This window comes from Peromyscus maniculatus, chromosome 17 (assembly GCF_049852395.1).
Source record: "Peromyscus maniculatus bairdii isolate BWxNUB_F1_BW_parent chromosome 17, HU_Pman_BW_mat_3.1, whole genome shotgun sequence".
Classification (NCBI taxonomy): domain Eukaryota; kingdom Metazoa; phylum Chordata; class Mammalia; order Rodentia; family Cricetidae; genus Peromyscus; species Peromyscus maniculatus.
Window position 1 is genome coordinate 60,287,497 of NC_134868.1, and position 25,089 is coordinate 60,312,585.

The 25,089-nt window shown below is 49.1% G+C and overlaps 1 protein-coding gene across 2 annotated transcripts in view; it reads right to left on the bottom strand.

The window, feature by feature from the left end:
* Window positions 1-25,089, bottom strand: part of Myo16 (myosin XVI) — a 482,961-nt gene that overhangs the window by 42,098 nt on the left and 415,774 nt on the right. For both annotated transcript variants that reach the window (XM_006981334.4, XM_015999820.3), the window contains exon 32: window positions 19,899-21,089. In XM_006981334.4, coding sequence (XP_006981396.2) covers window positions 19,899-21,089 — 1,191 coding nt within the window. The remainder of the gene's footprint in view (window positions 1-19,898; window positions 21,090-25,089) is intronic.

The following is a 25,089-nucleotide window of genomic DNA, read 5'->3' on the forward strand; positions in this document are numbered from 1 at the left end:
ATCTTCTGATGCACTGATAGTAGCTACAGCATGGTGAGCCCATAGAGGGAAGTCAATAAGCCATGGCAGAAAGAAAGAGAAATACAGTGTCCTGCACACTGTAATCCTAGCAGTCAGAAAGCTGAGACAGGAAAATTGCTGCATGTTTGAGACCAGCCTTGACTACAGAGCAAGACTCTGTAATGTCAAGAAAAAAAGGAGAGAGAGAGAGAGAGAGAGAGAGAGAGAGAAGAAAGAGAGAGAGAGAAGACGGAGGAGGAGGAGGAGGAGGAGGAGGAGGAGGAGGAGGAGGAGGAGGAGGAGGAACAAATCTGACAATGTGGTTGCAGGAGCTTCGCTTTTCAAGTACAGCCATGCTTCCCATTGTGTAAACTACCTGTGTGTTTACTGAGAATTCATAGCAAGCCTGATTGGTGGCATCAGGCAGGTGGTAATTTCTCCCCAGTGGCTAGAAGCTGGGATGTAGGAAAGGACTGACTATTGGTGGTAACGACATGCCTTTGTGTTCCAATGACTACTTATTTCAAATTACAAGGTAAGGTCAATATCCCATTGCACACTGGATGTCTTCTCTTAGAACACCACAGCTGTGTGCTTTTTACTGGAGCCCAGCAGCCTGTAGGAGGAGACGCTGACAGATACTTAGAGTTAATGACTGACCCCTGGTTTGAGGTTCTATAGCTTTTGCCATTATCCTACCAATTGTCAATATGCAAGGCCTATAAGGATTGTTACTATTTAAAGTATTACTTTATGTTGCTTTATAATTTTTTACTCAGGGCATTGGAGTTAATTTGGTGGGGACTGACATTCTTCACTGGAGCTACACGTAACTCTGGAATTTTGGTGGCCAGCTTCTATCTCTGAGCTACAGTGCCAGCTCCTAGAACACCTTCTGAGGGTGTTTTCTCAGGCTTCCAGAAAGGGTAGGTGATTACTCCAGGGCAATGGCCTTGAGGACACCCTTGCAGCTTCTAGTAAGTTAGAGAGGATGTGGAGTAAGGGGAACACTCCTCCATTGCTGGTGGGAGTGCGAACTTGTACAGCCACTTTGGAAATCAATATGGTGGTTTCTCAAAAAGTTGGGAATTGATCTACCCCAAGACCCAGCTGTACCACTCTTGGGCATATATCCAAAGGATGCTTAATCATACCACAAGGACATTTACTCAACTATGTTTATAGCAGCTTTATTCATAATAGCCAAAACCTGAAAATAATCTAGATGTCCCTTAATCAAAAAATGGATAAAGAAAATATGGTACATTGACACATGGAGTATTTACTCAGTTGTTAAAAACAATGACATCATGAAATTTGCAGGCAAATGGATAGAACTAGAAAAAAATCATCCTGAGTGAGGTCATCTAGAAAGATAAACATGGTATGTACTCATTTATAACTGGATATTAGCTGTAAAGTAAAAGATAATCAGGCTACAATCCACAGACCCAGAGAGGCTAAGAAACAGGAGGGCTCAAGGGGGGACCACTCAGATATCTCTGGGAAGGGGAAATAGAAGACATTTTTGTGGGTGGACTGGGGGGCAGCTGGGGATGGGAACATGAGTCATCAGGTTGGGGAGGAATGGAGGGGGATGCCTAATGACATTCTCCTATACACACAGATTGGTGCCTGGCCCAACTGTCATCAGAGAGGCTTCATCCAGCAACTGATGGAAACAGATGCAGAGATCCACAGCCACACGCTAGGCTGAGCTCAGGGAATCCTGCTGAAGAGAGGGAGGAAGGATTGTTCCAGACAGAGGGGTCAAGGACATTGTAAGAAAAGCCACAGAATCAACTAACCCGGACTCATAGGAGCTCACAGCCAGGGAGCCTGTGTGGGACTGACCTGGGCTCTCTGCATCTGTGACAGTTGTGTAGCTTTGTCTTTTTGTGGGACTCCTAACAGTGGGAGCAGAGCTGTCTCTGACTCTTTTGCTAGCTTTTGGAACCCTACTTCTCACATTGGTCGCCTTGCCCAGCCTTAATACAAGGGGAGGTGCTTAGTCTTACTGCAGCTTGATATGACAGGTTTGGATGACATCCATAGGAGACCTGTTCTTTTCTGAATAGAAATGGAGAAGGAGAAGATGGGGGGGGGCGTGGAGGGGAATGGGGGAGGGGAGGGGAGGGACTGGGAGGAGAGGAAGGTGGAGAAACTGCAGTCAGGATGTAAAATAAATTAATTTTAAAAGTTAAAAAAAAAGGTAGTGAGTGTTCAGAGGCTTGCAGAGGAACTCTTGATCCACAGGAGAATCCGGAGGGTGGACAAGCGCAGGGTAGTGTATCAACAGGGGTGGGGGTGGGGAGGAGGAGAGCATCCTGGCATCTCTGCAGGGGAGGTAGAAAGAATGGGGGGTGGGGGCTGAAGGGACATAACTGGTTGTATCAAGAGAAGGAAGTCAGGTCTGCCGCAGCTTTGGGGGCGGGGGTCTGCGGTGTCTGCTGCATCTCAGGCCTGGCTCCCTTCAAACCCCCCACCCCACCCCCATTGTAAGAGCCGAGGAAGAAGAAAGGAGCCTGATAAATATTCACCTGGCAAAAGCCCTGGAGCTTGGAGGTGAGGCTATAAATAGAAAAGCTGTAAGGATTTAGACTGGTGCCCTGCAGGAGGGCCAGGCAGTAGGGTAGGGGGAAGTGCACTCACCATGCCAATGGCTGAGGTGGCAGCTGGCAGGCCAATGAGCACCCTCGGGAGGGAGGAGTCCAGAGAAGGAGCGAATGCTGGAAGACCGACGTGGGTCTGCCCGGGGACCTTGGAGGGACTGCCACACACCCAAAGATTAAACTGGGCAGCAATTTGGGAACAGGAGTACTTATGATGAAGCCCTAGGCAAGGAGCATTTCTCCCAGCAGGGGGGATTCTTAAGAGCCAGGGCAGTGGGAGAAGGCAGGGGGGAATAAGCGAGCCGAACTTACAGAGAGGGAAGGACAGGGGTGGGGTTGGCAAGGGGTAAGGCTGGACCAGGCAAGGGGAAGGAGCTGACCACCCAGAGTCCCAGTTCTGCCAAGGAAAACGGGCACCCAACACGCAGTGGAGTGTTTCTTTAAGAGAAATGATCAAAAAAAAAAAAAAAATTCTCTGTTAGTTACCTTCTTAACCTGAGATAACCTCAGCTCATGGTTTGGAATCACATGAGCTGGGATCAGGGTTTCCGTAACACTGGAGTGAAGCAAACTGGAGCAGTCTAGCGGACTTAATGCCGAGAGTGCTATGTGAGGCAGAAAGCATGTGAGGATGCCAGGCGGTTCAGACCCATCCCTCCTGCTGGCTAGGGCTCTCGGCAATGCCACGGGAAAAGCCCCGCGGGGAGAGGCCACTGGGCCACTCCGGAAAGGCACAGCTCTTGTCTTCTCCTACTTGGCATAGAGGACAACTAAAAATGCAGAGGGAGGGCCTGGCACCGTCCCCCACCCTCCCAAGCTCTTGTTTCTAGGATTCAGGAATTTGTTACCAGCTCCATGTGCTAAGACCTCGATAAATTGGCAGTGGGTTATATCAGGCTAACGGTAGCCTATATTGCATAGGGCAGTCTCCTTTAGGCATCTGAAAATTGCTAATCCTTCCATCCCCATGCAGAAATGATCAATCACACATAAGGACTCGTGGAGGTCGTCCCATGGCGCAGCACTTGCCTGACATGATCATATGCATGGCCCTGGGTTCAGTCCCCATATGGCAACACACAAATGAACCAAAAATCCAACAAATGAAGATTCAGCTGTCAGTCTTAACCCTCCCACTCCACCGCCTGTGAGCTGGAGGGAGCTTTTTTTTTTTTTTTTTTTGGCATGCTGGCACAGCCCAAGCTTTTGCCTCATGGTCTTTCAGAAAGATGAGAGTTAGTGGGAAGAGTTCTGTAGAAACAGCAGCTCAGGATGCTCTGACGGGGAGATCTCCCTGTTGGAGAGACTCAGGAGAGAGAGAGGCAGGGAATCCCTGAAGGAGAAGCCAGGGTAAGGGCAGGCCAGCAAGCAGCATGCAAGGCTGGAGTCTGCTCTGCCGGGCATAACTCTAAGCGACCACGAGCATGTGTGACCATGGCAGAAGTGTGCAGGAAGATGTTTCGGCAATGCTGGTGATGGGAGATGTGGGAACCCGACATCAGGGAGCGTCCAGGCACCCTGTCTGTGCCGCAGCTGGACCAATCCACACTATGTTGACTGGCTGCACCTCTGTGAGAACACGATACTTCAGAAACCCCCAAAGCACAGCCCTGTGGCCCCTGGGACCGGTCAGTATGGACAAAGCTGAATGGTTCCCTACCGTGCCAGCTTGAAAAGTCTGGCAAGGATAGCTGTCCAACACAAACCAAACCCAAAGGTGTTTTTGGAGTGTTTGTCTCATTCATTTTGCTTTATTTGGGTGTGTGTATGTTTGTGTGTGTGTGTGTGTGTGTGCATGTGTTGTCTAATGAGTCTTGTTTGCATATTTTTGTTTCTGTTTTTGTGTTTTGCATGCATGATTCTTATTTTATTTTATTTTTTTAGGAAGAGAGAGAAAGGGCATAAATGGGTGGGTAGGGAGGATCAGGGAGGAGCTGAGGAGGGAAAAAGTGATCAGAATATATTGTATGAAAAATTCTCAATAAATGACAGCAATGCATTTGTACACACACACACACACACACACACACACACACACACACACACACACACACACACGTCGAGAGCTGGGCCTTACAACTCTACCCCAACGATGCCCCTGCTCTTGGGAAGACGACTCCTCTATCATGCTCACCTCCCCAGCAGCGCCTTCCCAGAGGGCTGAGTGGCGGAAGCAGGGAACCCTCACTTGTCCCTGCTCAGAACTCATCGCCCGCTCTCTGCCAAGTGTGGGGAGATGCTTTACAGTAGAAAACACCGACAGAGGCAGCAGACTGGTACCCGACGCCATATGTGCCCAGCCGGGAAAAACGTAGGGATGGCAAAGCTGGGGAGTGACTGTCAGTGTAAACAAGGCTCTCAGACCCAGAAAACGCACAGAAAATTAAGTCCTGCCAATTTTCTTTTAAATTTAACTAACTGGATCCTTGCCCCCCATCCCCAACCCCAGTTTATTTCATCTCTGCCTTAAAAGGGGGAATCCTTGAACCCAGAACCTCCTGGCTGGAGCCCATCACTGTGCGTGGTCTTCCAGGCTATGAGGTCTTTGATATTCCTGCCAGGCTCCCATCTCCTCAGTCTGGGGTGGGGTGTGGATCCAGAAGACCGAGACGGTGCAGAGAGGCAGTATGGCGGCTGCTATCCCTTCAGGCCAACAGTTTTGTTCACTTGACAGGGAAGGCAAGGGGGTGGGGACGATAAAGTCCTCAACCTTCTGTTGGAAGACTGTAGGTAACACCCGGTCTAGATGGAAAGCTGGTAATGCCAAACATTTGGCAAAGGGGGCACAGGCCAGGCAGAACCAGCCAAGTGAAAAAAGTCGAAGCCAAAAAAGCAACAACCAGATCTCAGAAGGGTCAGGTGTGTTGAGGTCTCCCCAGACGCCTTGCTCACAACTCATTGCCAATGTGCCCATAAAAAATATGACAAGACGCTGGGCGGTGGTGGCACACACTCAGGAGGCAGAGGCAGGCGGATCTCTGTGAGTTCGAGGCCAGCCTGGGCTACAGAGCAAGATCCAGGAAAGGCGCAAAGCTACACAGAGAAACCCTGTCTCAAAAAAACAAAAACAAACAAACAAACAAATATGACAAGAAGGCACAGGCTGGGTCCAACAGAACGTGTCTGAAACACTGAGATCCTGCTGCAGGAACACAGCGGAGATATAGCCCAGGACACCTGGCATAGAGAGCCCAGTGTTTCAACAGCCCAGGGGTATGGTGGGTGCCACCTGTCCACACTGAGGTGACAGCAGCCACTCTGAGGCTTCAGGTAACAAGTGGGAAATCTCTATGGGGATTGCAAGTCCGATTAAAAATTCCACCAGGCTGCTGAGGCTTCTCTCTTTGATAGGCTCGGTGGCTAAGGATGCACCAGTGGTCGACAGGCAGGCCCAGATAATTCCTTGAGTCTCCAGAGCATGGGTTCATGGTCTACACTTCCCTCGATCCACGGCAGTGATTGCCACAGAAAGGTCAGCCATCCAGAGGGCAAGCATCAAAGACAGAGGTGACAACAGAGTCATCTGTGGGCTCCCATTTCATCCAGAGCTACCGGAAGGGAGCTGCAAACAGCCGGTGGGTGCTGGGGGTTTTCCTTCCCACGAGGCTCCTCAGGGAGTCAACTGTGACGAATCCCAAGAGGAGTGATAGATGCCTGAGCCTCCCAAACCAGAGACCATGGTTTCTGGTGTTGACATCTCCAAAGCGAAACACTATATTGCACGGACTCATGCACCATGTTATTAAACACTATGTAAAATACCCTCTTGTAGTGGGTAGCCATTCCAGCTTGGATCTGGAAGTTCCAACCCCCATTGAGACTCTGGCAACTGTCACGCCTACGAGGCAGGGCAAGGGGAGGTGCTGGAAACCCGAGAGCTGGATAGGTCAGCGCTCTCTCTGAGCGCTCTCTCTGCGCCTGGACCCTGGATGGTGGAGATTGACTGTGCAGAGCTCCAGAGAACACCGCTGGATTGCGATACACCTTCCCCAGACCCCCGCAACCTATCCATTCCTTCATTTGTAAGTCATCCACTAAATAAATCTTCCTTTTAACTACGTGGAGTGGCCTTTATAATTTTCACCAATACCCTCTTGTTATGTGTACTTTGGACACATAACATATACATAGATTTCAGGCTTATGCTGGGTCCCATCCCCAAGATATGACATTAGGTATATGCAAGTACTCCAAAATTGAGAAAGCGGTATAAGCTGTTTTACGTTCATAAGTAATTGGACTTAGAAAGCTCTCCTGGCATGCGTACACACCTTCCATCCATCCCAGCGATGGAGGTGGAGGCTATGCAGTAAAACTATGTAAAATAAAATAATAAAATAAAAATAAAAATAGCAGGAGAAACAAACTTGTCCTTTCCATGCACCCTGATGCTGAAGTCAAAACAAGCTACACCATCCCTTCCTAAGTCCTCCCAGGGTGACCTCCACTCTAGCCTCCACCCAGAGGGCAGATGTCCTCCCATCCTGCCTCTTTCTCTCTTGCCCCTCTAGGATACTCTACTCCCACCCATTGTACCATGTGTGGCCATGTGTGAACTGGGGAATTAACTCACAGGGTCTGGATAAGTGCTTAGAACGGAAAGGGAAGAGAAGACTCTGAATTGAAAGGGTGGCATTTCACTAGGATGAAGCCGAGTGGGTTCTGTGAAACCCATATGCCATCCCCAGGTGATACGTGGTTTCTCGGGCACCCCTGTTTACAAGGAAAGCCCACATTTCCCTCATAAAATCCATGCCCCTGGGGTTGGGGAGATGACCCAGTGTGGGTAAAGCCCTGCTGTGCCAGCATGAGGCCCTGAGTTCAAATACCCAGCCCCATGTAAAGAGCAGGGCATGGCCGTGTGCACCTGCAATCCCAGTGCTCAGAGGCAGAGATGGGAGGGACCCAGGGACTCACTGGCCAGTCACTCAAAAAGTCAGTGAGTCCAGTGTGAGACCCTGACTCAAAAAAAAAAAAAAAAAGGTGAAGAGTGATGGGGGAAGATCTCTGGCACACACACACACGCACTCCTGCCCCCACCATACACACACACACACACACACACACACACACACACACACACAGGAAAAGAGAGAAAAACAAAAATTGAATCCATGCACTCTAGACAATGCTTTGGAACCAGAGACCCACAAGTAGATTTTGAATAAACAAATCAAACTTGTGCACCCCCAAACAATTTCTCTCAGTCTCTTTAAAGACTCCAGGCAATTAGCAACACTGACTATGAAGGCTACTTTATTATTATTTTGCCTGAAGTGAACCTGTGATCCTTTCAAGTCCTGGAAGGAGCTACGTGTCCTGAGGCCACATGGAAGAATAATTTCATTATCTGTTAAATGAACTGTGTTTTTCAAAGTTGTCACCAAGAGCTCCTAAGATGTTTTCAACCACACAGATATGGAAACACACTCTGATTTCCAGATGGGTCCGATCACCATGCTTTCTAACGATCATCGAATTAAACAGACTGTTTGACGACCGCCCCGCCCAACGCCGTATCTGAAGCACAAACCCTTCCCCCTTGTCACCCTCCCCTACCCCTAAATTAATGACTCCATCCTGGGTGAGAGGACGGTGGAGAACCCCCACCAAGCGGTAAGGAGGGCAATCGGCAATGAAATTAATGCTACTAACTGGGGCTTTCTGTTCTGGTGCAGCACGTAAGCGACCGGATAGATCTCTGCTAGGGCCAAGGTCAAGTGATGCAGATGGATGTGGTCAGGATGCAGGCGAACAGTGTGTTAGGGACAGAGTGATCTGGAGTCTCTGTGGATCAGCAACTGTGGGTGACATCTCCATGGGGACTGAAGGTGATTTATCTGTTAAGAATCTTGGGGGACTCCATTACTAGACACAAAGGTGAAGGTAGCTAAATACTAAGGGACAAAGTAAATTCTCAAAAAAAAAATGTAGAAGATGCTATTTTTTGTAATCAGAGGCTCTCTGTTCCACACCATTCTGCAACTGCTTTCAAATAATCACTCAAAGGCTTATATTAATTATAAATGTTTGGCCAATGGCTCAGGCTTATTACTAGCTAGCTCTTACATTTAAATTAACCCATAATTCTCATATATGTCTAGCCATGTGGCTTGTGGCTTGTCATCTCATTTTCTATATGTCTTGCTTCCTCAGTGGCTGGCTGGAGTCTGCCCCAACTCTGCCCTTCTTCTCCCTGTATCTCCATTTGACTTTCCCACCTGGGCTTATTCTGCCTGGCTATAAGCCAAAACAACTTTATTATCAACCAATGAGGGAAAGACATATTCACAGCATGCAGAATGACATCCCACAGCAATTTTTCCCTATAGGATCTGTAGCGGGGCATTGGTTACTTCCCCAGAGAAACGTGCAAACGGTCAGGAGGATCACAGGGATTCTCAGTCAGGTGAGTTGTGAGTGTGTCCTATGTCCCTATTATATCCAGGCTTATGCTGCATTCTAAGAGATTATACCTGAAAACTGAAGCCAGGGAAGTTATTGGGCCACACAGATGTGACTTGGCAAGTAGCATGGGCGTCTGTCTCCACAGGCTCGTGTGTTTGAACACCTGCCCTCAGGTGGTGGTATAGTTAGGGAGGCAGAGACGGAGGTGGAGCTTTGCTGGGTGAAGTGGGATGCTGGGATTTGGGCTCAGAGGGGTATAGCTAAGGCTCACCTCTGGCCACAGCCTGTCTCTGTTTCAACCCCCAACATGTCACCAAGCAGCCTCATATTCCTAAATGCCCCAGCTCTGAGGCGCCACTCTGCTGTGTCTTACCACCATGACAGCCAAGGTGAACCCTTCTCCTGTAAGCTGCTTCTCGTCCTGAGTTTTGTAATGGGAAGGAGGTCTGTAACTAACATGCCCCGTGCCTGATTCCTGGACTGGCTTGCCCAGACCCGCGGCCAGGCCAAGTTTTCTTCTCACCCACTTCTTTTCACATAGAGGAAAAATGGTAAAATCAAACTCCCTGATGCACACAACATCCTTTGAAACACTCCCATGTGTGGACAACTCTCTGGAGGATTATTGTTGATCGCAATCCATGGCTTGGAGTATGAAAAAGCTCTTTTGGTGGGTTTTGTTGTTGTTGTTGTTGTTGTTGTTGTTGTTGTGTGTGTGTGTGTGTGTGCATGCGTGCGTGCGTGTGTGTTGGTTTTTAAGGGACTTTGGGTAAATCGTAGGTCTTCAGATGCCATGGAACAGTTTGGGCTATGGTTTGAATCAGTGTCTGCTTCCAGCCCTACTCCTTGGCTGGGTGTGAGCAGTGGCGTGGGAGGGAAGCGAATCCTACCATCCTATGTCCTCTTACCGTAATTCACATAGTAACACAGTCCCGGGTATAAATAAGAGAACTGCAGATGTCAAAGAGAAATCTGGATGTCACAGCTGGAGCCCAAGACACTTGGGCATTGTGAAGGGAGACGAGTGTGTTCCCCTCCAGAAATAAAGCCCCAGAAAATGTGGTCTTGAGTATGGTCAGCTCTGAGACTGCAGAATTTTCTAGGCCACTTGTATAGATGATTACAGTCAGACACAGGTAGATAATTACACTGGCAAGTAATTATGAATCAGTCCTGTCTCCCAATGCTTTTAGCACAGTGAGAGCTTAGCATCAGTCTCTCTGTAGGGAAAGTGGTTTTTGTTTTTGTCTTTCCTCTTTTCAAGTGTGTGTGTGTGTGTGTGTGTGTGTGCGCGCGCGCTCATGTTTGCCTGTATATGACCTTGCATCTGGAGGCCCTAGGCTAATGCTGGGAATCATCCTTAGGCATTCTCCCACTGTATTCATTGACACAGAGTCTCATACTCAAGTGCAGAGATCCTTGGTATGACTAGTATTGCTATCCCGTTTACTCTAGGGTTGACTATTTCTGCCTTTGGAGGCTTAATTACAAGTGGGCCACCACACCTGCTAAGCATTGATTTGAATTACTGAGGATAAGAATTCTAGGCCCCTGTCTTTCTTAATTAGCATTTCTATTGCCAAAAGGCAAGTTGGGGAGGAAAGGGTTTATTTGGCTTACATTTCCATATTGTAGTCCATGTTTGAAGGAAGTCAGGACAGGAACTCAAACAGGGCAGGAACCTGGAGACAGTAATGGATGTAGAGGCCATAGAGGGGAGCTGCATATTGGCTTGCCCAGCCTGCTTTCTTATAGAACCCAGGACCACCAGCCTAGGGATGGCACCACTCACCATGGGCTGGGCCCTCCCCCATGGATCACTAGTTAAGAAATTGCCCTACAGTTGGATCTCATGGACACATTGTCTCAATTGAGGGTCCCTCCTTTCAGATGACTCTAGCTTGTGTCAAGGTGACATAAGACGAGGCAGGACATTTTCGAGCTTGCCCAGCAAACACCAACTGTCTAAACTGGGAGACTGCTAAACTGTCTCCCAGTCCTTGAGTGGGGTGGTATCTTGTCCTGCACATCACTTGTGACTATTTCTTCATGAGAGGAATGAAACACTGGAGAGTGTGTTATACAGCAACAATAAGGCGCAGATCATTAGGGAGGCCTGTTTTCTCTTGCTTAAGAATTGCTGAGTGGCTTGCAGGATGGAGCAGTAGGCTTCTCTTGTGAGCCCCCGAGGCATTTAATTTATAATCCAGAGTAGAAGCACACCGAACACAATAGCTGCTTGCTTTCACAGGTTGGCAGTATGAAGAAATTTTTTGCTGGTTATGAAAGGCAGCCCACCTCTGAAAACACTGCATTATTTCCAGAGCTTTAGGTATCAGACTCCCCTGCTGACAGTACATTCCAAACCTAGCGGCTTCTTGGTTACACTTGGCTCATCTGAGAAGATGATGCCCTATTTATTCCAGGTGCAGAGCCTTGGACTGACTGGCATGCTGGCTACTGCAGATTTACAGATGATATGAGAAGGCTTCAGCTAATTCGCTTCATGCAAAGCTGAGTTTTATATCACACTGAACTAAATACTTAATTGCATAACCTTCTGCTTGGTTTTGTCCAAGGCATCACAGAATCAGGAAGTGGCAAGAACAATTCGAGCTGCCATTTTTAGGAGTGGGGTGGCTTTGACGTCTTCCCAACAAATGGCCACCATGGAGCCAAGTACAGGTCTGAGGTCAGCTCTTGAGTTAGCCTCATTTCTCGCTTGGCTATCAGCGATGACTTCATCTCTGTGTCTACAATATTCAGTAGACAGTGATGTCCCATTGACCTTCTAGGACAGTGCTAGAGAAGACACGGGAGTTCTCGGGGCATCTTTCTCCCGTCCTTATCAAGTGGCTGCTGAAGGTCACTGTCCATTACCTACATTGTCTTTACCATCCATCCCGACACATGCTGAGGGCTGGCTCGCTTCTCATCTAGTTTCTGGGGGCCCTAGCTAGATGTCTGACATGGACTTGTGAGATGACGTACTATGTCCTCATCCCTACTAGGAGGAGCCCATTGCTTTCTGTGCAAGATTCTTGGTGGGCATGCCCATGATGGAGCTTCAGCATGGCTTGCTTTGGGTGGTAAGAGCTCAGCTCCGGTGGTAGTTTGTCATTTCTTGCTGTGACCAAACACCAGGCAATAAGCTATTTAAGGGAGGGGGGGGGTTATGTTGACTTCACAGTTCAGGGGATATTGTCCGTCGTAGCAGGGGAGGCATGGTGGTGAGGCCAGCTCCCGTCTGTCAAGGCAGGACAGCGATTCCTTACATCTCCGTTGAGCAGGAAGCTGAGAGGAGAAGGCTGACTCTCACATCCATTCTCCTTTCACTGAGTCCAGAACCCCAACCTGTGGGATGGTGCTACCTACCTACCGTCAAGGAAGCTCTTCCCCTCAGCTAACTCTCTCTGGAAATGCCTCACAGGCACCCACAAATGCATGCCTCACTCATGCCCCAGGTGTTCCTTAATCTAGTCAAATGAGCAATCCAAATCACACACCACAAGTCCATCCCATGCCAGCCTGACATCCGATATCCACTTCTCTCTCCAACCATGACAATCTCCAGTCAGAACACTGAAGAGGCCGGAGACAAGGGGTGCACAGAATGAGGACAGGGTGTCATGGAATCCATTTTCCCTGCAAGGCCCTATGGCAGCATGGTGGACTTTGGGGACAGGGCTGTGTAGAGAACAGGAGCAGCATTCTAGAACATTCTCCCAGCCATGAACCTGCTCCTGGAAGTCTCTCGGGAATGCTGACGAGGCAGTAGAATTTATCTGCAGCTCACCACATCTGTTCCCGGTAATGAGTTTGTGTTTAACTTCAGAAGGGAATTGCTTTCACAGGGAGGGTCTTTGTATCGTTATTTTAATGTTAATTGTTTTCAGAGACTAAAAATAGAATCGTAGGGGTTGGGAGGTTTGACTGTTAACTGTAAGATGTTAGATTTTGTGAAAAAAAATCTCTTAATCCTGAAAGCCTCAGCTTGCTCCTCAGTAAACAGGGAGGCAAAACACCTGCTACTCTCTCTCACAAAGAAGAGGAGTCAGCAGCCGGACCAATGGGAGGGAGCGGTAGGTAAAGCGGCAGCTGCTACACTGTGGATGAGTGCCATCACTTCACACAGCGTATGTGAGGGTCTGCTCACACCAGCACGGCCCCACCACCGTACCGCTCCTCCGTCTTCCCGGCCTCTGCTCTGCTGTGGGAGGTGCCCAGGTTTCAGTGGTCATGCCTGGTTTCTATGGTAAGAGGAAAAATGGAAGTGTCAGAGCCTCACCAGGAAGCTGAGAAGTAGCCTCCAGACAAAAACCCGACGTCTCTCTGGACCTCAGCAGCGGGAGCTGTCTTCTCTGTCTTCCCCGTCTTCCCCTGCATCCAAGGCTACATTCATCTCTCCCAGGCCACTGCTATTCTCTGACAGAGGACATTTGTGACGTTCCTCCACTAATAAGGTATATATAAAGAAGCAAAGCGGGTTCTGGGGACACTTGGAACTTAGTCAGGGGTCCCAAGTGCCTTAGAACCTCATGTTAGAGATTTGTTCCTCCGCTGGGATTTCTCTCACTGAAGTGGGATTTGCAGTAGCCAGCCCTGCGCTGATGCTCTGAGTTACTGGGTGACTGTCATGGGATTCATTCTTCAAGTCTATCTGCACAAGCCTGGCTGTACAGTTTGTTTATACAAATTATTGGTTATTTGGAGAGGGAAACTATGGTAAGTTGTGAGGTAAATCTCAAACTACAATAAGCACCTAGGCATTTAAAAAGTTTTCCCCAATATTAGCGGACAAAGAGCTCTGTCCTTTCTTTGCATGGGTAAATTTGGCTACTGATCAATTTATTAAAATCACAGGGCACTTCTTAGCATAACTGACTAAAGTATGATTTTTCCAGACGTTGGAGAATTAGAAACACTCAACTGCGTAGTTGCACCCCCCCCCCCACTACAGGTACTTTTACTTGATGCAGAGGGGCCAAGAAATTAGTGAAAAAAGTCCCAGTAACCAGAGACATGGCACACCAGAGTCCTGGGCATGGAGAGGGTCACGGTTCTGTTGGGAGAACAACCCTTGCCCAGTTCCTCTTGTGCAAGGGCCTGACCTGCACTTTGTTGTATGTGGAGACACCAGCCCTCTCTGGGGACGCCAATCTAGTTTCTCCAAAAGACATCCTCATTTGGACCCTTAGGACAATTCAGTGTTGATTTGAGATGGTTCCAGAATGCAAGGGACTGTTTTCTGCTCCTGAGGTAACCTTCTGTGCTAGGGACAGGCTGTTGGTGGCCATGAGTCAGCGAGGAGACTCACACAGCAGTGAACTATGTGCCGGTTCTGTCGACACCCTTGCTCAGATTCAGGCCCCTCAGGGCTCCCTTTGACCTGCACCCAGGAGCATGCACACACATTCCAGCACATGTCTCACAGAGGAGGACATCTGGCGCAGAGAGGAAACTGAGCAGCTGTGGACGACATAAGGTCTGTCCACGGGCAGGAGGTCTAAGCGATGCCTCCTATTTCTTGGGGTCAAGATTTGCATAAGGCAGACTCATTTCTTGTCCTGCCGTCTCATCTGAATGTATCAGAGATTAAGTGACGATCATGCTGTAATTTCTGCTTCAAACACCATCAGTGGAGTGTGGTGATCCTGTGTTCCCCAAAATATTGTGCACCCTAATAAACTTATCTGGGGTCAGAGAACAGAATAGCCACTCGATATAGAGGCCAGAAAATGGTGGCACACACGCCTTTAATCCTAGCATTCCAGAGGCAGAGATCCATCTGGATCTCTGTGAATTCAAGGCCACACTGGAAGCAGCCAGGTGTGGTAACAAGAGCCTTTAAACCCAGGAAGTGATGGCAGGAAGCAGAAAGGTATATAAGGCATGAAAACCAGGAACTAGAGCTGGTTAAGCTTTTAGGCTTTTGAGCAGCACAGTTCAGCTGAGAGGCATCCGGTCTGAGGAAACAGGGTCAGCTGAGGAATTGGCGAGGTGAGGTGGCTGTGGCTTGTTCTGCTTCTCTGATCTTGCAGCATTCATCCCAATACCTGGCTCAGGTTTGTTTTTATTAATAAGACCTTTAAGATCCGTGCTGCAGTGGAGAGCAGGTGTCTGCAAACACAGAGCTTGATGGAGGAGGCACAGATTTCTGCTGGGAAGTCAGGGAGGCTTCTCACTGCTAAACGGTGTCTAGGTGCTTGCGCTGTACCTGGAGCAGAAGCATTGAACCCCCATAAAACACTGACCCAAGATGCCACTGCCTTTGTCTTTGGGCAGCAGACAGATGGCAATTCCTTCTGAACCTCAGTTTTTCACATTTAGCAGCGTTAGGATGTAATATTTAGAAATACATCTCTTCCCCTGTAGCGGAAGGGTCGTGTATATCGCCTATCTGTTCCAGGGAGGGTTACCAAGACTGAATGGAGGCTCTCGCTGGGGTGTGTACTGGTGGCACACAAGTCCTGAGCACTGCAGTGCTTATGCAGTGAAGAATGAACCCTGGATTCCAGGGTCAGCTTTGCTGTGGGCAGTGGGCACTCTTACTAACGTGGATGAGATGCAGTGCCCGCTCTGTCTGAGGTAAAGGGACTTAAGAATGTGCCTTTCCCCTTGAATAACATAAATATGAAATATATAAATATTAACAAAGACTTGCCCTGGTGTGTACCTCCTGCTCACCCAGTCATGGGGAGTGGCATGGGCGCAGGCACAGAGCGCTCTCTGTAACCCATTCCCTTTGGTACATTCAAAATCATCTACAGGCAAACTTTAAAGTTCTTCTCAAACAAACAACGTTCGGAAACAAAAGCACGCTTCCATAAAACTTCACTGTAAGATACAGACTCCCGAACTCAAAATAGTCTTATCTGGAATGTTTACATAATCAAATAGAATGTTTGAATTTACAGTAATTTCCACTTGGATTAAGCGAACCTTAAGTGAAAGTGTTGGCTGTAGGAAATATCTGTCTCTCTCTCTCTATTTATGCCTCTGTGCATCTCATCTGCTCTATTTAAGGCAGATTTTCCATCAAGAAAAGATTCAGTACACCTACTGTACACAAGACACACTGTATAGTCATCTTTGGTTGTTACCATTTCCAGTACCTATTCTTATCTTGCACTCTCTGGATTCACAGGGTCAGAAAATAATGAAATGAGTGTTATGAATCAGACTCATCTTAGTTCTGCCTGGCTCCCTTCCACTCCCACCCCGGCCCAGACTCCCACCATGTCTGTATTTCTATAGACACCCCATCTTCCTGACCCTTTCCAACGGGCGAAGGGTCACTAAGACAAGTGTGCAAGGCCTGAACTACCACTCAGAGCAATGGTGCCTCCTAGTGGCCCGGCCGAGCCTCGTTTACCATTTGAGTAAGGCCTCGCGTTTTCAAAGGAAGCAACTAGAAATGATTACTATGGTAATCATCAAACCATCACATGAAAAATATATGCCAGTTAGCTTGAACTTCAGCGCCTGTAGGGCAAAGGCAGATAGTTATCTGTTCATTTTCACCTCAAGGGCCAGATGGTGTAATTCCATGTCTACCTGTAATCTGAAAAGTGCATGTTGGGCATTTGTGAGTTTTCTCCCCTCGCCCCACGCCCCAAGTTCTAAGACTGTTACTTGTTGCACAGCTGTGATAAAACATGTATTTAACCCTCCACCCCTGATCTTTCCTTGGGTGCAAGCATTGTGCAAAGAATTTTGGGAAGAGCTGTTCTAGACAGACCCATGGTACTCTCGTCAGGCTTTGCCTCCCATGAGCAGAGGAACTCTAAGCAAGCTTCTATTTCTCCAGGCCTCAGTTTCCCCACCTGCAATATGGGCATATGTGTAGCAGGCACCTTAGAATGGAGTGTGGAGCAGCAGGCTGTTAAAGTAGTGCGGGGAGCCCCACTGCTTTTACCCTAGCACGGTTATTCTTTGCAGTCACGCACATGTGTTGATTTTTTCCCCAATTCTGCATTCTGTACTATTAGAATGCACAGGTTTCTTTAGCTTACAAGAAAAATCCAAAGCCTGGCATGGTGACTCATGCTTGTAATCCCAGCACTCTGGAGGCAGGAGGCTTGCTACAAGTTGTAGGTCAGCTTAGGCTGGCTGACCTGTTGAGACTCTGTCTTAAAAAATCAAATCAAAACAAAACAAAACAAAAAACAAAAAGCCAACTATTTTAATGAACATGGTTACTCATGAAATCCTACACAGAAGTCTCTAGAACTAATGAGGTAGAATTACTTACACACCGGAGAACCGCACTTGCTTGCTCACTGTTGTATAACACATCTGTACTCAAAATACCTGCAGCAAGGAATTTACTGACCTTTTAATGTCCTCAAGGCCACCATACCCCACAGCAAGAGAAACACTATGAACTATGCTACAGAAAGTGCAGACCAATCTCCACACTTCATGGCTATCCAGGAATGAATCTGAATCACCCCTGATGCCCGCCATGAGGGAGAATTAGCCACACACAAGATGAATCAATACCCAGGTGATTTTAGGTATAAAAAGGCCTTTCAACATAAAGAGGCCAGAGAAGAAGGCTGAGAATGTTCAGGAAAGCAATCCTCGGGCACACTGTGGATTAACAGCCGGTGGACCCTTCAATAGAAAGTGGATTTACTCTGCTCAGGATGAAACCCTGTAAGCCTTAATAATCACGTAAGCCGCTCCAGCACACGGCAGGGGCATTAAATCTCTCCCTTCCATATCTTACCCATAACCCCTTTCACATTCTCAGAAATCAGCCTGCTCTATCTCACGAGAGCACATCACACACGCGTGTAAGCCCATTTCCTCCACAGGCCTGGGAGAATTCCCTCATTCTTAAGGGAGTGCTGGAACTCCTACATCTGAGCAGGGAGGGCCTGGCCTCATGTCACTGAGAATTCTGGTGTTAACAGCAGTAGTCAGAAATGGTTCAAAGAATTTTCTGTTCAAATTAGAATGTGTTTTGTGAAAACTCGAAGGAGGAACAGAAATGAGTTGTACTCTTCGGTTACAGTGCTGATTGATGTCACCTGGGAGAGGGAAGCAAAGTCACAGGATGTGCCTACAGGTCTGCTGACACCTCAGTTGTCTGCACCCTTGAGACAGGGGCTGCTGATCATCCTCCTGCTCCTCTTGCTCCTCCTCCTGCTCCTGCTCCTGCTCCTGCTCCTCCTCCTCCATTTATTTCATTATTTCTCTTTGCATATGTGAGTGCATCTGTGTGCCTGTGTGGGGGAGCTTGTGGAAGCCAGAAGAGGGCTTTAGACCCCTTGGAGCTGGAGTTACAGGCTGCTGTGAGCTACCTGATGTGAGTGCTGGAACAGAACAGCAGGGGTTCTTAACTGTTGAGCCATCTCCCCAGCCCCACCCTCAAGGTTTCTAAGTGACAAGTTCTGTCTAGATTTAAACGGACTTCTCTACCTTTAGTGGAAAGGAATCTAGGAGAGTCCACCCAGTTCTGACCTAGAGGAAGGCACATTTGATGATTGATAAACGTTTAGTTCTGGCACCAAATAGCAATTTTTGACATTCTTTAATGCTTCCTTTTTAGGGCCTGTTTTGGTTGTTGTGATAAAACATAACTTGTAGAAACCCAACATTTTGCTGTCCCTTACCAGTATGGTTTCATTTATTAGCAGCCTATAATTAAGAAGAAATTGTTAGAGAAACAAATAATCAGCCGCACTGAGGCGTTGCTGAGGAATGGCTACTCTTCCTCTTGCCAGGGATTCCTAGCCTTGCTCTGCATACTGCTTTCCAGTTTTTCCTGATTTTACTATCTAAGATCCCGCTTTCATCACACCAGGGGAGCTAACATATCGATGCTTTCTTCTTTGAGGAAAGAGCAGGTTGATGAGTGCACGGAACACCGTGCCCTGGCTCCATCTCTTGCAGTCAGTCCCTAGGCTTGCCCCGAGGAAGACAGCTCCCTATTCTCAAGTCTCTTATCTGAAGAGGCTCGGGTACCTGGTGCCTCTGTCCTCAGTGGGATGTGGGGGTCTGGCTGTTACACTTCTTGGGATAGAGAGATAACTTGTTTTCTCCTCCAAAAGACAGAACATTAAGAAGATATTTTGATTTTGTAAAAGAGCATTTATATATATATATATATATATATATATATATATATATATATATATATATATATTCCTCTATGATTGTTGGATCTGCAAGCACAGCACGCTGAGCACAGGGAAGGAGCAGATGTGAGCTCTGTCTCAGAGATCATCAGAACGTCCTCATAGACTAGTGTAGCTGGCTGCATTCCTCATTTGCAGAACACAGGGTGTTTCTTACTGCTGGCAGCTGCCGCTAGCTGCAGCAGCCTAACCCCCAGCTGGCTGGAGCGGCCAGGAACTGCAGACTGTCCCTTCGGCTCAGCTGTGTCTGAGAAAACAAAAACAGAACCAAGCCTTGCTCCTCTCTGGGCTGGAAAGTGAGAGACCAAAACCTGGCCGTCCAGGGCCACACTCTGTTAGGGACAAGGGAGTAACTGGACAGGTGACAATTCCAGACACTATGGGACATAAGGGCACCAGGGATGGAAGCGACTAGCAAATCAGTAGCGTCATGCCGGCAATGGATGCCACGTTCAAATTGTAAGCTAGTGTCATAGGGAAACAATAACAACACAACTGAGTAGGGACATTTCAATTTTGCTCTAGCTCACAGCCTCAAGTGCTACTTGGTCAAATCATGTCAGCGTTTGGCATTGAGAAGTCACAGAACGATGAGTTCCTACCTTATTGCTACCAGTCGCCGGGGACCAGTTTTTAGATCTGACATCTACTCGGAATGGTCCGGCACATGGGACGTGGTTTATGCTGCGCGCACACAGGAGCATGCACACACACCAGGGTTTCTGCTCACCTTCAGCCTCCCTGATCCTCCGTCCCACTGCGGACCGGCGCAGCACGCTCCTCCCCGAGTTGAAGAGGCTGGCCAGCTCATCCAGGGGGCTGGAGAGTGGCCTGCTGTTCGGTGGGCTGTAAGGGCTTGGTGGGGAGAAGGTGGATGAGGCCTTCCTGAGGTCTGCTCTGGCTGTCCTTCCGGGGGAATATGGAGCCTTGACAAAGGAACTGCAGGGACCCGGCACCGGGGCTGAACTGGGCTTGGGCGGTGCTCTGGGCAAGTCAGAGTTAGTCAGTGCCTTAGCTGCTGTGATCAAGACGGAATCTGGCGGGAAGGCGAAGTGTGTGGGCGGCCGGCAGGGTGCAGGGGTTGGTCCACAGGGTGCAGGAGGTGGCCCCGGGGGTGGGGGTGGTGTGGAAGGTGGTGAGACTCTGCTGGACCCATTAAATACAGAGAAGCCAGGGGATGCCGGCTGGTCACTGTCCCCCTTCTGGGCTTTTGAATACTGGGGTGACAAGGGACTGGAGCCTTCGGACTGCACCGGGTACTTGAGGTTGGTCTCCAGGACTGGCAGTTTCTTCACCTCCAAGGGTGTCAGTGGTGACTCATCAGAAGCTGGGGAGCAGGTCACTGGGGTGGGAGGGAAGACTAGGAGGGGTGGCCTGTGGGGAAGCAGATTTGGGAAGGGGGGAGGGATGTCACAGGTGTCCTTCAAGGGCTGGCAACTCCCTTCACCAGCCTCCAAGATGATGGCTTTCCGAGTCTCCAAAAACAGAGGAGGCGAGGCTGGCAGGAAGGTGAGCATCCCCGGGCCGCAGCCCTCCTCAGGCAAGACATACTTCATCTCTTCATACACAGACTCTCCCTGGTCGGGGCTGTTAGTCTCCGAGCCTCCTGTCCTGGCTGCATTCCCTACCATCTCTATGTACACAGGCTCGGCATCATCGTCGTAGTCCCCCTGTGGCAACGGCAGGTGCAGGGGCAGCTGTGGTGTACACTGTGGCACCGAGTCAGGCCTGGCCCACTGCACGCTCAGTGTCCCCGGGGCCTGATGCCTGCCCACGTGGCCCATCACACCAGGAGGCCGCGGTCCCCAGATCTCCTCGTAGGAGCCGCTGAGCTTCGTATGGGGACTTCTCTTTGGCTTCCGAGGAGGTATCTTCTTCATGGTGCTGTAATCATCACTGTGGGGTCTGGGGCGTGTCAGAGCTAGGGCAGAGGACAGAGAGAGACAAGGGTCAGTAGGCAATGTATCCCAGAGAAGCCGGGGCTATGTGGGGTTGAGTGACCCTGTCCGGCATCATCTTGGTGACCACTGCTCCCGCATCCTCTGAGTAGAAGAGGCCCCTGGCTTGTGTTCCTTCTAGGACTCTGGGGGGGGGGGTTGGTTGCCTGAGACCACTAAAGGAAACTCTCTGAGTCTTGGTGCCAGAGGAAGATGATGGCCCACGGAGAGGCAAGTACAACAGATGCGTGAGGATGAGGTGGCTGCTCTCCTGGGTGACAGAGCCGTGTGCTTCGGGATGTGTGCAGATGAGTGCTGGTGTGGAACGGCCATCGTGCAAGCTGTCTGGCCCGCCCTCAGCCTCAACGCGGACACACGTGGCATAGGGGAGCCCTTCCTTCAGAGGCAGAGGATGGCTAATGGGTATGAGCAAAGTGTCTGTGCTGTGTGCCTGGCAACCCGCGCTGATACTGTGATGGTGATGACGGAGAGCATGGTTGCTTTTCTCCCTCCATGGCCGTCTTTGCAGGATGGAGTCATACAAGGCCTCCACCGTCATACAGGCCGACGCTGCTATAAACAGAAGATGCTAACTCCCTAGTTCCTAATGAATAAGCATCACTCCAATCCCCCAGAGGGCTGACCCACAGCAGCCCCTGAGCTTCCTCCAGGCAGCCTAGGAAGCCAGTTGGCTCAATGCCACCACAGACCCACTTCACAGACACCGGAAGCAGCAGCTCTGTAGTGGATAGCATTTTCCCCTGCTGGCTTCTGAGTGGGAGGGTCCCTGGCTGTCCCAGAGAGAGATGTTGACAGGGTGATACTGAGAAGATCCTGCCTCTGAGGCTGGGCCATGGCAGCGCAGCTTCTGCCTGGTTCTTACTCTGGAAGGAGCCTCATTGAGTGAATCCTGACTTCACTTGAGAAGTATGGATGCCTCACATGGGATATGTGGAGAGACTTCAGGGAGGGAAAGAGATACCATGTGGACAGGAAAAGGATGTTTTAAGGAGGGAGAAGCCTTACAGAGGGGAAAAACTGAAGTCAGAGGGTCCAAAAACTTTACCATCAGATCCAGAAATATATAAGGCATGCCTTTAAGGGTCCCAGCTGTGAAGATGGCCATGGTCACACTGTGGAGAACCAGCCCAATGCTAGACTCACCAGAGAACACCGCCAAGATCCTTGAATCAGAAGTCACTGACTTCTGGGAAGTTTGTTATGGAACCCCAAACATATCATGCAGATATTGGAACCTCTACGTGGATGTGGCTCTGACGGTGACACAGTGACCTCACTTGGGGAAGTCAGCCCTGAAGTGACCCTTAGCAGCAGCCTAGTGGCCCTGAGGAAGCTCCCAGGACAGAGGCGATGTGGAAGCTGGAGGAAGCCATCCCGGCGTCAGGCTTCTGCTGAGAGGGAGAGTGGAAAGTTTCCAGCCGGCTGAGAACGCTTTCGGGCACAGATGAGGCAAAGAACTTAATGCAAAGAAGGATCAGGGCTTTCTTATCTACAAACCCCCCAGCACTCCCTGGAATGCTTTGAAGAGGGCACACTCCTCTAACATGGACGGACTTGGACCTCCAGGAAACCTGCTCTGAAGTTGGAGCCAAACACACCCAACAACACCCTCCATTAAGACTCCAGAGAGACCCGTGGTGTCCTTCATTGATCTCCCCAAAGAAGCAAGGCCACAAGCCTGGGTGTTGCCTCACAGACAGTGAAGAAAACCCAATACAGGAGAATTGTGGATATGGCTGCTGACTCATGGGATGTGCTACCAATTGATTCATGAGCAGTTCACGAAGCTTTTAAAGGGCCTATGTCCATATACCCTGAAAATGGTAGTGGCAATGCCCAAAGAAGAGATTCTGGCCCCTGGAATTCATGTGCAGAGAACAGGCTGAGAGAACACTGGCCCTGAGGCTACAAGATGAGGAACTGTAATTCAAAGGGAGACTCGAAGATTCCAGAGCATCAACTTAAAAGGCAAGGGTGGTAGTAGTCAGGGGCCAGGTCTCCGTTCCCAAATCCCAGCAACACTGTCAGAATGTTCTTCTAGATGGCATGCACAGAGGATCCCATGTGCCACCTCACTTCCCCTGTCAGGCAGGAGCATGTGTAACATGTGGCTGATACTACTGTCTGTCCAGTTGTTGTGGGCTGTCATTTTAGATCACAAGTCTAATGACCCTTACCCTGGTGAACATGGAGAGAAAAGCATGGCCTTGAAGAGGCCAGGAACTCTTTCTCTGTTTAAGGAATTTCAGTCCCACCCTTGAGCTTTGGGGGATGCTGAAAGGAGGCTTCGGGGGCTTCAGGAGGAGGTGACTCTACTGTACAGAGAAGAGAATGAATTGTTTGGTTCAGACTGGATTTTTCCAGAACATTTGCTACAGATTTATTTTCAGTCCTACCAGGTGACTGGATCCATATCTTCATCCCCAAACCTGGAAAGGGTGCTGGGACTGTCCTGGTAGACAGGGTGACGTAGAAGCAATGATTCGTGTCCCCTCAGGTTGGTGTATAAAAGGTGGCATCTATCTGCCTGCCTCTCCTCTCCTACGCTGAGTGCCCTGGAGCAGTGCTTTCCATGTTAATCCCAGAAGCCTCTATGGCATCAAAGCAGAAGCAGAGGCCAGAGAGAGGTACAGAAAGCCTTGGATGCCGAGGCCTCAGATGACTAAGACATCAGACCTGGTGACTTGTGTCATTCATGTGGGACCTTGAGTGGGAACCACCAGACAATCCACGTCTACTGAGACCCAAAGCCCGAGAGACAGAGAACAGCCATCACCTTATTTAAATCACTGTTTGGGTGGGTTGCTAAGCAACAGTAGGAAATGAATGTAGCACCCCTCCAGACATGCTTCAAAGGCAAAGTCTTTTGTATTAAACGACGAGGAGCCTGTTGGACGAGGCAGCCAAGAAACAGAATTCTGGAGTCTCCCCGATTGGATCAAGGCTGGATTGATCTGAGCGACAACGGGCACGTCACACCCTGCCCCCTGACTCAGTTACTCCATCTGCCTAGGGCCATGATGATTTGCCATAGGGTGCCTGCCGTAAGGATGCGAAATACTGAGAATAAGACCCCTCACGTGAGCAAGCATTTCTCCTTCTCTTCTGACGACTCAGCTAGAGATTAGCTGTTGGAAATAGTCATGGGAGCTAGGTAGTGCCCCTTAAAGAATGGCTGGAGTTCCAGCAGGGGCCTTGCCCGGAGGAAGACTGATTCTGCAGGGAACACAGCTTCCTGCTTAGCCCTCTGAACATTAGTCTGGAGTCTCTGCGGGCCAGAACCAGGAACCTTCATTCTCCATAAGCTAAAATTAGGGAAGCCATAGTTAGAGTATTGAAATCTAATTTGGTCTTGTGGCTATTTCGGGGTGTGTACATGTGATTAGCTTATTTGCAAGTACGGATGTAAGGACAATTGAAATTTACTTCTGTCAGGCATTTTCCTTTTTTAGTTTCTAAGTTTCTGCACAAAATAGTCACAGGTCCTCAACAAGGCCAATGGAACAAAGTCTGCGACAGCCCGGGTCACGGGGTGGAATGTTGGGGCCTTTTGGCGTGTGACAAGAATTCAGAAGCCAGGCTGCATTTTCCCGGCTCAGGAGCTCAGAGAAGCCATTCCTACCCATGCCATTTGGAAGTCATGTTCAACGTGTCCCAAGCTCTGGTAGGAGAGAAACATTTCCTCACACAAAATACTTCCCTTTGTGGTTTTTTGTGTTGGCATGTTGGTGGCGTTTAAGTCACTGTTCAGAACAGCACTACCTAGCCCTATTAGCTTCTGAAAATAAAACATGGTTCAAGAGAGTAAGGGGAAATTGAGAGACAATGAGGATTTGCTCAGGAGCCCCTGACTGCCAGGTCTACCTGGGTGGTTTTGCTTAGGCTCAGTGCTTCTTGTATGTTTATTACTGTCTGTTTGTCCATCCCATGGGTCCATTCTGCATTCATGCTTTCTATTTTCTT